Genomic DNA, 12,887 nt, shown 5'->3' with positions numbered 1-12,887 from the left:
TGCTACAAAGATATAGTAATCAAAACAGTATTATACTGGCACAGAAACAGACATAGATCAACGGAATGGAACAGAGAGCCCAGAAATAAACCAACACTTATATGGTCAATTAATCTATGACAAAGGAGGCAAGAATATACAATGTGGAAAAGACAGTCTATTCATTAAATCGTCCTGGGAAACCTGGCCAGCTACTTGTAAAAGAAATTGGACTTTTTTTTTTAATTATTATTTACTTATTTGACAGAGACAGAGAGCACAAGCAGGGGGAGTGGGAGAGGGAGAAGCAGTCTCCCTGCTCAGCAAGGCCTTGATCCCAAGACCCTAGGACCACGACCTAAGCCAAAGGCAGATTATTTATTTATTTATTTATTTATTTATTTGACAGAGATAGAGACAGCCAGTGAGAGAGGGAACACAAGCAGGAGGAATGGGAGAGGAAGAAGCAGGCTCCCAGCGGAAGAGCCTGACGTGGGGCTCGATCCCAGAACTTCGGGATCACGCCCTGAGCCGAAGGCAGACGCTTAACAACTGACCCACCCAGGCGCCCCCAAAGGCAGATGTTTAACTGACTGAACCACCCAGGCGCCCAGGAAAAGTAAAATGGTACAATTTACGGAGGGTCCTCAAAAAAATCAAAAATAGAAATACAATATGATCCAGTAATTTCACTACTGGCTATTTATTCAAAGAAAATTAAAACACTAATTCAAAAAGATATATGCACCCCAATATTTACTGCAACATTATCACAGCCAACATATGGAAGTAATCCAAGTGTTCACTGACAGGCAAATGGAAAAGGAAGATGTGGTGTGTGTGTATATATATATATATATATATATACACAATAAAACATTATGCAGTCATAAAAAAGGACGAGATCTTGCTATTTATGACAACATGGATGGACCTAGAGGGTATGACAGTAAGAGAAAAAAATCAGATTTAGGAAGACAAATACATGATCATATTCATGTGGAATCTAAAAATAAAACAAAAAAAAAACATGAATAAAAAAATAAAAAAGCAAAATTAGACCTGTAAATACGAAGACCAAACTGATGGCTGCCAAGAGCGGAGGGGATGGAGGGATGGGAAAAACAGGTGAAGGGGAGTGGGAGATACAGGCTTCCAGTTATGGAATGAGTAAATCAAAGGAATAAAAAACAGCATAAGGAATACAGTCAATGATATTGTAATAGCAATGTATGGTGACAGATGCTAGCTATGCTTATGGTGAGTGTAGCATTACGTATAAACTTCTCCAATCACTATGCTGTATATCTGAAACTAACATAATAATGTGAGTCAACTACACTCAAAAAAAAGTCTGGTGGTTCCTGAGAAAGTTAAACATAGAATTGCCATATGACCCACCAACCAATTCCATGCCTAGATATATACTCAAGAAAACTGAAAACAGGGATTCCAATACCTGTACACAAATATTCATAGCAGTACTTTTCACAGTAGCCAAAAGGTGGAAAAAATCGAAATGTCCATCACTGGATAAATGGATGAACATTATGTGGCATACATACACACTATGGAATATTATTCAGCTATAAAAACAAAATGAAGTACTGATACATTTAACAACATGGAAGAACCTCCAAAACATTATGCTAAGTCAAAGAATCCAGACATAAAAGGGTCATACATGGGGGTGCTCGGGTGGTTTAGTCAGTTAAGCATCTGACTCTTGGTTTTGGCTCAGGTCATGATCTCGGGGTCATGAGATCAGACCCCATGTGGAGCTCTGGGGTTATCAGGGAGTCTGCTTAGGATTCTCTCTCTCCCTCTGCCCTTCCCCCTTTTTTCAAACGCTCTCCCTTTCTCTCAAATACATCTTTTTTTAAAAAAGGGTCATACATGGTGTGATTCCATTATATGAAATAACTAGAAAAGGTCAATCAAAAGACATAAAATGGATTAGTGGTTGCCAGGGACTCAGAGAATGGGGAAATGGGGAGTGACTGCTTAATGGGTACAGGATCTCCTTTGAAGGAGATAAAATGTTTTGGAACTAGGGAAGAGACTGCACAACATTGTGAATGTATTAAATGCCACAAAATTACATATTTAAAATAGTTAATTTTATGTTATGTAAACTTCACCTCAAAAAAAAATTTCACAAGATTACATATTTCATATCAATAAGAGCAAGTTAATACAACTTAACACTTTATTCATCATTCAGTAGTAGTAAGTTTGTAGGCTTGCAAAACAATTTTGTTCTTAAACCAAACAGCAAAGAATGCAGTTACAACTTATAAGTCTAATAATTCTCCCCTCATATTACCAAGAGGCTGAGAACCAAATTTTGATCACTCTAAATTCAGAGTGAGAGCAGGGAGGAAAAATTTACATAGAAAAAAATAATTTTAGCCAGATACCTATAATGAAAGTGTGAATTTTAAAAACTATAAGCTACACCACAATGAAATGTAGTGTGAACCTTGTCTGCAACCTGATTTGAACACACTGAAAAGCCACTGTGACATATGGACTGAATATTAAATATTAGAATATTTGTGTTAATTGCACTAGGTGGGATAAGAGCACTGTCGTTGTATAAAAACACGTTTAGGGAGAAAATGTCAAGGTATTTATAAAATAAGTACATATAACAAAAATGGGGACAAAATACTCATAATGATTAAATCTAGGTGATGAGTATTTGGGGGTTCATTATACTATTCCTTCAACTTTTCTGTGTGCTTGAAATTTTTATATTAAAAAGTTCAATTTCTATATTTAAAAATATTACAAGTTTGCATGAACAGAAAGTAAACTTTGGAATGAATCAGGAACCTACTACTTTGTCTCATAATTTCTGGAGTCTGGGAAGGTAATGCCTTCCCAACATTTCATTCTTTAAGACTTTTTTAGCTATTAATATGCCTAAAAGAAGAAATCACTTTTCATTATTTTGACTTTAGAGCAAATTAAATTCTTGAAAACCGAAAATACACGTGCCTGTTTTTTTCTAGGTTCAGTCTGGCATTTAAGTAGAATCTAACTTTAAGTAAAAGGTCACTGACCTGGAGTGAAGGATTATGAAATAAAATGAAAATACTGGACAGTTGTATGACTGTCCTTGTACTATTTTATGGAGCATTAAATACTGACTTTTTACATGCAAGGTAAAATTTCAAATCTAACCACATAAAAAAATAAGAATAGCATGTATAAATTCTAACCCCGGATAAAAGGAAGAAAATAGAAATAAAGCATGGCAGAATTGGTACAAATGAAAACAAAACAGATGGCCGAGGTAAGGTCAAATATAAAATTAATACAAGCAATATAAGTGACTTTAAACCCTTAAACACAGGGTATCAAGTCCTATTATAAAAATTCAATGTTACACTGTTTACCAAAAGTCAAACCAAAACAGCTACATAGGAAGTTTAAAAGGGAAAAAATGGAATGCTCAACAAATCACTAGGGAACCAAATCCAAAAACATAAAAAGAATTACACACCATGACTAACTGGAATCTATCCCAGGATAGCAAGGTTGATTCAACATACAACATATGTAAACAGAAAAAAAGACAAAACCAAATGATCTCAGAAGATGAAGAAATGGCATTTAACAAAATCTAACACTTCTTCATGGTAAAAACACTCTACCTAGGAATAGAATGGAAATTCCTCAACCTGGTAAAAGGGCATCTGGGCGAAACATAGTTAACATCATACCTAATGGGTAAATACTGAAAGCTTTTTCCCCTTAAGAAACAAGACAAGAATGTCTACTCTCCCCCACTTCTAGTCAACATTGTACTGCACAATCTAACCAGAGCTTTTAAAAAGACAAAGAAGCAAAAGACATTTAGACTGGAAAAGGCAGAAACTATCTGAACTTGCAGATGACATGATCATTTCCATAGAATACACACACACACACACACACACACACACACGACCATTAGAGCTAATAAATGAGTTCACTACGATTGCAGGATAGAAGATCAATATACAAAAATCAATCGTATTTAAACTATGCACTAGTAATGAACAATCTGAAAATGAACTTAAACTAATTCCACTTGCAATAGCGTAAAAAAGAATTAAAAGCTTAGGAATAATCTTTTAAAAGAATGCAAACATTGTACTCTAAACCGTTAAAAAATATATATATATCACTGAAACAGAAGACCTAATAAGTGGAAAGACATCCCGCATTCATGGATCAGAAGGCATAATATTGGCAATACTCCCAAAATTGACCTACAGTGAAATGCAATCCCAATCAAAATCCCAACTTGCCTTCTTTTTTGTTGCAGAAATTGAAAGTGATTCCTAACATCTGTATGGAAATATAAGGGACACAGAATAGCCAAAACCATCTGAAAAACAAGTTAGAAAAATCATACTTTCAAATTTGTAAACTTACTACAAAAATACAGCAATCACGACAGTGTGGTACTGCCATAAACACACAAAGATCTATGGAACAATATTGAGAGTCCAGAAATAAACCCTTACACATATGGCCAATTGATTTTGACAAGGAATTAGAAAGAAAAGCCTTTTTAACAAGCAGTGCTGGGACGACTGGATATCCACATGCAAAAAATAAAGTTGGATCCCTATCTCACATTACAAACAAAAAGTAACTCAAAATAGCTCAATCATCTAACTGTAAGAACTAAAACTACAAAGCTACTAGAAAGAAAAATACCTGCACACAAACATTAATATTTAACATTAAGTCATCTTCATGACTTTGAATTTGTTGACAGTTTCTTAGACCTGACACCAAAAGCACTGCAACCAAAGAAAAAACAGATAAATCATAATTAGAAACTTTTGTGCTACAAAGGACACCATCAAAAAAGTGGAAAGACAGGGGCACCTGGCTGGCTCTGTCAGTAGAGCATGCAAACTCCTGATCTCAGGGTTTTGAGTTTGAGCCCCACATTGGGTGTAGAGATTACTTAAAATCTTAAAAAAAAAAAAAAAAAAAAATGAACGAACCACCACCTCCTAAGGGAGAAAATAACCCACAGAATGGCACAAAATATTTGCAAATAATATCCGATAAAGGATTTGTATCTAAAATATAGAAAGAACTCATATTCCTCAAGAATAAAGAAGTCAATTTAAAAATAAGCAAAGGATATGAATAGCCAGTTCTCCAAACAAGATATACAAGCATCCAATAAGCACACGAGAACATACTCAACATCTTATGCCACCTTGGAATGCAAACTAAAATCCCAGGAAGACACCACTTCACACCCACTAGAATGGCTATAAATCAAAAAGTCAGATGATAAGGGTTGATGAAGATGTGGAAAAATTGGAATTCTAATACATTGTTGATTGGAATGTAAAACGGAGCAGCAGTTTTGGCAGTTCCTGAAAAAAGTTAAACTGCCTGACAGTTTCTGAAGAAGTTAAACACAGAGTTACCTATGACCCACCAATTTCACTCCTAGGTATAAACCCCAGAACTGAAAACATATGTCCACACAAAAACTTGTACAGGTATTTTTATAGCAGTATGATTCATAACAGTATGTATATTCATAACAGCAGTATGATTCAAAAAGAACAACCCCAACATCCATCAACTGATGAATGGGTAAATAAAATGTAGTATATTCATATAATTAAATCTTAGAACATGATTCTAGACTTAGAAGAAATGCCAACTACAGTATCATCAGTCATACTTCACCAAAACTCCAGTACCTGAAACCTAATGACATAAATTTGAGTTAAAACAGTACTCAATTGTATTTTTACAGACTGTTATCCAAGCTTTATGGTTTGAATAAAGTTTCAGAAACAGAAAAGCCAAATAAATATTTTATATTTCAGTGGAAAGTATACTTCTATCACCAAAAGGAGGACTGAAAACCAATTATTCTAAAAAATAACTACTTCCTGGTGGAAAACAGAGATTCCTCTGAAAGAACATATCTGAAATGTTATATACTGTGTCTGATGGGAAGGACTGAAACATTAAATTGTCATTGCTTTCACTTTAAACATACAGACAAGATAAGCAGTTACATAATTAAATTGGTTAAGGGGGCAAATTCTTTAAAGAAATTTTGGCACTGGGGCGCCTGCGTGGCGCAGTCGTTAAGCATCTGCGTTCGGCTCAGGGCGTGATCCCGGCGTTCTGGGATTGAGCCCCACATCAGGCTCCTCCGCTATGAGCCTGCTTCTTCCTCTCCCACTCCCCCTGCTTGTGTTCCCTCTCTCGCTGGCTGTCTCTCTCTCTGTCAAATAAATAAATAAAATCTTAAAAAAAAAAAAAAAGAAATTTTGGCACTGATTGACCTACAGACAATGGCTGTCATTTTTCTATTCTCCCTCTTTTTTTGAGCTTTTAATCTTTAATAGTTCTTTCATCAATAAAGATTCTATGCAGATATTAATCTTTTCCAAAATCTATATTTTGGAATATCAACATTTCTTAAATCAACTAGTATACCAGAGTGAAAAGCCACAGGGTTCTAGAGTTGGATCTGGCTTAAGAGCTGAGAGGTTCTAAACCTCAACCACTTTATTGTGTTAAATCCCACTTCCCTCTTCTATATATTATATAATAATTCTTAAGTCTCTCTACTTTCCCCTTCCTTCCAGATTCTCAAACTAATTATAACATGGTTATTGGTTCTATATCAAGTACTTTCATTAAAATTACATAAATACGGTGGTTACTGCTAGGACTAGCTGTGCTACTGTGATTACTTCAATACTATTTAATAAGGGTTCAAAATACATGTATATTTTGGACTATAATTTCTCAACAGTTCATATCTGTCACAGGGCATAAATTAGAAAGGGTGACAAAAAGGAGTCATTTGGGTGTCACTAACTAAAACATCTGAATGCTGCCGTAATGTCTTTAATTTTCTCCCTATTCTCCCCCTTTACTATTTACCTATTATCACAAACTAATAACCCAATCACATCCTCACCCTTTACACACCTATTCTAATAAGAGTTCACTAAGTTGGTCAGACACAGATAACCACCTTAAAAGTTTTCTTATTAAGCAAAAAAGAAAAACTACTATATTTTAATAGCAACCAAAGTATACGATACCTAGGAATAAGCCAAACAAGAAATATTCTAAAGACTCAAAAGAAAAAAAATTTTACTGATATACAATTAACCAAATAGAGAAGCATGTCCTATTAGTGATTTGTTTACCACTTATTTTGAGCACCTAGAACACTTAGCACTTAAGTGATTAAGCAATTTCTTGAATGAGATGATTCAATATCACAAAGATGACAAGTATACTTGTCATCTAAATATTCTAAAAACTTAATGGGACTCCCAATTAAAACCAATCCCAAAAGATTTTTAATAGAACTTGACAAATTCACCTATTACATTAAAAAAGAAAATCTTAAGTGGGTAAAATATCAAGAGCATGAACAGGACCACAGATGTCTTAAGCTGTCCTTGAGGCCTTCTTACACATTTCTATTATCTGTTAGACAAACATTAATGATGGTCAAAGAGCTTTGGAAAATATCTCACAAAGGCCCAAATCTAGTTTAGGAATCCCTAAATCAGCTGTTCTTAAAGTAGTCCCCAAGACCTGTTCAGGAGGTCTAAACTAATTCAAGAGATCAAAAGTATTTCCAAAATAACACTAAAAGGCTATTTTCATTCTCATTTTCTCACAACTGTACAGTGGAGTTTTCCAGAGGTCATATGATGTGTGATATTGCTACAACACTGAATGCACAAACAGATGAGAATCAAGTTCTCTTCTACTAAGCCAGACAGTTTGCAAAACTGTTTAATATCAGTCTTCTCATTATTTTTTGTAAACGATTACTTAACAATGCTACTTATGTTAATATGTAATGTGTCTATTAGTTTTTTTAAATTTTAAGTAACCTTTTGCCCAAGGTGGGGCTTGAACTTACAACCCCAAGATCAAGAGCTGGATGCTCTACCAACTGAACCAGCCAGGAGCCCCCCGTTTTATTTTTAAATTAATAACTATTTTAAGAACTTTTAATTTGTAATACAGTTAAGTATCCATATAACCCACAAAAATAAAAACCTTTTTAGTTCCTTGGTAAGTTTAGAGCGTAAAGGGGTGGTAGGACCAAAGTTTGAGAACCACTGTTCTAACCTAACCACTGACACTCGGTTCTTCTGTTATTAAACAATGCTTTGTTCACCTTATGGATCAAATGCAAGAATGGAAGAAACTTAGATAAATAAAGTGCACTTAGTGGGCAAACAACATCAAAAAGAGCTACATCAGCTCCCCAGAGATCACCACTACAGAAGGCTAAAGTTACTATAAGCTAACAACAAAAGTTTATCACCTGCTTTCTTATTCATTTATGGCAAACTAGGACTTCTCTTCCTTCCACATATTAATTTTCTAAAGTATCAGTTCAGGAACAAGCTAAACCAAGAGACCTCTTGGACTATACATCTTTTTTCTTTTTTGATCTAATATATGCAGATAGAGGGTTTTTTATTAATTCAAGTATATACAAATGAGAAATAAATTCCTTTGTTGAGCTAGACTATTTGCCACTTGGCCGACTCCCTCTCTTGAAAGCTCTGGACTACCTGCTATAGTCAGAGCTCCTTTTGGGCAGATTCCTTAAGTAGATCACCATGTTTTCTATCACAGGGAAAGGACCTTGGTACCCTAATCATACCTTACTGACTAGGATGAATGTCTGACATTAGAGCAACCATCTAAAGGTTAGGCAACTGTCTGAGAGATAGCCAGAACTCTCAAGAAACCAGGGAATTTTTTTTTTTTTTTTTTTATTTGACAGAGAGATAGCGAGCGAGAGAGGGAACACAGCAGGGGAGTGGGAGAGGAAGAAGCAGACTCCCAGCGGAGGAGCCCGATGTGGGACTTGATCCCACAACGCCGGGATCACGCCCTGAGCCGAAGGCAGACACTTAACGACTGCGCTACCCAGGCGCCCCAAGAAACCAGGGAATTTGCCAGTAATGACAGGAATAATATCTGAGTCAAAACAAAGAGGTAGTGCAGTCATTAAGTGGCTGTCTCTCTGTCAAATAAATAAAAAATATCTTTAAAAAAAAACAAAAACAAAGAACAGTGGAGTCACAATCCCGGTTCATTGCTGGTATACAGAAACACAGCAAAAAATAACCTGATGCTGAACATACCCTAGAACTCTACGGAATCCTCAAAGACCTTCTAGTTCCTGAATGACATCCCCACCTCCATGACAGCTGATGGTGAGATAGATGAAATAATTATCTTCCTTCCCTCTGTATTCTATTAATCCTATTACGGTGACACTTCCTTATAAACTGAAAAACAGAAATACCACATTTAAGGGATCAAACAAAAAAGGGACCAGAATAAAGAACTGGAGGCTGTGAAAAACTAAATAACCTAGATCCTCTCTTTCTCTACACTCATCAGTAAGAGAACATCAATCATATTGTGTAAATGGAAACAGTAGGACATCACTAGAACACACAAGATCCCATAAGGTCCCATTATGTAAACTGATGACTGTGAGAATTATGAAAATACTGGCCTTATATTTTGTATGATCTACAGATATTGAATCCTAGCCCTTATCTCATCAAGAGTTTCTCCAGACAACTGAAAAAAGGCAGGAAAACTTGCTGAATATAAGATATTCAAAATCTCATTCTCAGAATTACACAAGATGGAACAAAATTTGAGAACTCAGTTTTTAAACAAAGTCAGTCACTGATATAACAAAGCATATGCTACCCAAATAAAATTAGATACTCAGATGAAATAAAACCTAATTTTAAATGAACACTGAGTGAGAAGTTAAAATAAGGATTAAACATACGTAAGGATTAAAACCATCAAGGATTTTTTGTTCTTTCCAACCTGAAAAGTGACTCAATTCCCTGTATCTATTGATAACTAATAAGCAGCTGCTCATTTCTCACCCAGTTCTACCTGGCCTCATACCTTGAAAGGGAAGGGGTGGTGGGATGAATGTATAATCTTTAAAAGTGCGGATCTTTATACAAGAGAATAAAACCAGATAATTATCTCATTTTACACAAACAAGAATATTAATCCTAAAATAGGGCTCTCTCTTTCTAGACTTTCTTCCCAGTGTATATTTTTGTTTCTTTTACAAACGTGCAAAATATCCTTGAAGAAATCTGTATTTAAATATAGAGAAGATCAAAGCAAACTAATGCACCAGTAGTGTAACTTCTTGCTACCCTCCTCACTCCCCACCCCCAAAATATCTCCTGTCCTCCATCCCTCCAAAATATCTTATGAGGAATGCCAAAGTAAAAAGGCCAAAGGCGGACCTATGCAAAACCCAAGGATTTTTAAGACACTTTTTTGAAAGGCATTCAAGCAAATGAGTCCATGAAGCATTTGAAAAAACAAACTTGATACTGGCATATGAAAAAATAAATTTTTCAATTACACTGCTACCACTTACCCTTCAAAATGAGCCAAAATATAAGATTAGTCTTATATCAGACAGATTAGTCTGAAGGGGTAGAAAACCAGTAGTAGCATTCTTTCTACACTACCAGACCAATAATTTAACAGGCTCCAGTGTTTGCTTTATATCACTCACAAAAATCTTTATGAATCAGTAAGAAACACTCTCTTTTTTCTAAAAGTAAACAAGAAGTATCTCCCCTCTGAACAGCTTTATTCCATTATAAAAAGCTCAGAAAGCAAAAGATGTAAGCAAAAGAATAACATATACATGTATTTTTTTAATCTAAAACGGACTTCTGCAATCCTGAACCAAACAAATCAAAGGCAAAAAAAAAAAGAGAAATTTTTTTAAATAAGAAAATGAAATTAGAAAACTGAGTGGATACTCAATAATATTTAAGAAATCCTTCTTAATATTTCTTAGGCTTGATAACTGCAGTTGCTTTTTCCCTCAAGTATTTCTCTTTCAGATACACCTGAAGGATGAACACATGAAGACTGAGATGGCTTTAAAGTATCTTAGCAGGTGGATAGAACAGGAATGGTTGTGTGACAACCATGGTTGAAACCGGCTAATTAGTATACAAAGCTTTATTATACTATATTTTTTGTACACGGGTGACATAAGAATGTATCCTATGCGTCAAAACATCCTGTCAAAAGCAGAGAAATTTTTGTCCCACTAAATATCCCAGAAGTCTGCTTATTTTCTCTCATTTACCCGGTCTGATTAACAAGTTCTAGTCTGCAAGCCAATTAACTTCCTCCAATAGATCTGTAGCTGAAATACAAGACTCACCTTGGTGTCTTTTAATTCCACTCATCAGTGCTGTCAGGTGAGCAAACAATCCAGGAATTTATAATTAGTAATCTTATTTTAACTTCAAAACCTGATACCCATTTTGAGAAAAAATTATCAGAGATGGTTGTTCCTGGTTTTTGTTTTTAATTTACCTTACTCTCTCCCTAGTATTTGAACTAAGTTTGGTGAGGGGTATACAAAGGTGAAATATAACAAACGTTCACTCCCAGAGAGTAAATTTTGAATGAAAAGAGTAAAAAGGATTCAATCGAATGTGACACACGGAAATGTTGCAAAAATCTCGGGGTACGTAACTTTACATACACCCTTACACTGCCTCCCCCCAAAGTCTTTTAAGTGGTTAGAAAGGAGAGGCCCTGGTTGGTTGGTTTTGTCTCCTCCTCCTCCTTTCTTAAGGGGAGGTGCTAAACAGCAAAGAAATCACCAAAAGACAGGCCGGAAGAAGGAAAGCGAAAAGCATGGAGTCTGGACAACCAGACCTTAAATAATTGGGAACTGTAACCAAATTAAATGAAATTGAGAGGGAGTTGCCTGTTAAACACCTCCCTGTAACTCCAACTCATCTAAGCGGCTCAGAGTTAAAAAAAACCTAGTTGTAGGTACACTCACATTCGAACTCCCCTCTCTCTTCAAATATTCACAGGTACAAAGGCACAGAAAGAACTCTTCCCTGACCCTCGCCAATAGCGCCGCAAAACAACTCTCACACTGGCCGGAGCCACGCTGGCCAGGCCATCCCCAGCCCAGCGAAGCCACCCGAGTCCCTCTCCGTGGGGCAGAGAACGCCAAAGCCACTGCCCGCTCCTCACTCAGGAAGCCCCTCTTTCCAGGCCGGGTGAGAGGTAGCGGCGGGACCGAGCCTCGACTGTAAGAACCCTCCTGCCGCCGAGGCCCACGGCGCCCGCCCGGAACTGGGGTCTTGGCCCCGTGCCGCCCATTCTGGACCCAGGCCCGGTGCCCCGTGGTGCCGGGCGCGAGCCTCGTCCCCGGTCCACCCCACGCCGGCGGAACCCACGCGAACCACTGAGCTGCGCCGGACGCCGCCGTGCGGACCCAGTCACTGGCTACCTGTCTTCGCTCTTGTTTTTCTGCTTCTTCCCCATCGTGTGTCAGCGGCGCTCGTAGCCCCAGCCCCTCTATTCGGTCTCACACAGACCCACTGTCCCCCAGCCGACTTTCGTCTCTTTTCGGCTCGGTTCCCCTCGCACTGCCGCCTCTCGCACCCGGCTCTCCACAGACCCGCGCACTGGGACAGGGCACATATGGTGTGAGCTCTCAGTGCGCAAGCGCATCGCCCCGCCGCCTCGGCGTGGGGACGCAGGGCGCGGCTCATCGAGAGCTGCGCTTCGGGTAGAGCGTCTCCAGTTGACCCGCCGGCTAGGCGGGAGCCCGAGCGCCCCCTTTCCTCAAGCGTCCGCCGCGCGCTGGTAACAGCCGGGTCTCCTGGTTCTAGAACCCTGAGACAGACAATGATGCTGAAAATTCCCCTTGTCAGCTCCATCTCTGTGGGGAACGCAAACTTGGAGTTTTGGAGCCCGGTTGAAGTAAGTCTTGGGCTTTCCTTCCACCTCTGTATCTTTGTATTCTCAGCCGCACGCAGTTCAGTAAA

At 37.6% G+C, this 12,887-nt stretch overlaps 1 protein-coding gene across 2 annotated transcripts in view; it reads right to left on the bottom strand.

Annotated features, from left to right (window-relative positions):
• EIF5B (eukaryotic translation initiation factor 5B) overlaps positions 1-12,583 on the bottom strand; it is an 86,040-nt gene extending 73,457 nt beyond the window's left edge. For both annotated transcript variants that reach the window (XM_040623573.1, XM_040623574.1), the window contains exon 1: positions 12,347-12,583. In XM_040623573.1, coding sequence (XP_040479507.1) covers positions 12,347-12,381 — 35 coding nt within the window. In that variant the 5' untranslated portion in view covers positions 12,382-12,583. The remainder of the gene's footprint in view (positions 1-12,346) is intronic.
• Positions 12,584-12,887: the final 304 nt, after the last annotated feature.

This window comes from Ursus maritimus, unplaced genomic scaffold (genome assembly GCF_017311325.1).
Source record: "Ursus maritimus isolate PB19 unplaced genomic scaffold, ASM1731132v1 scaffold_6, whole genome shotgun sequence".
NCBI lineage: Eukaryota > Metazoa > Chordata > Mammalia > Carnivora > Ursidae > Ursus > Ursus maritimus.
This window is presented reverse-complemented; position numbering and strand designations above follow the sequence as displayed.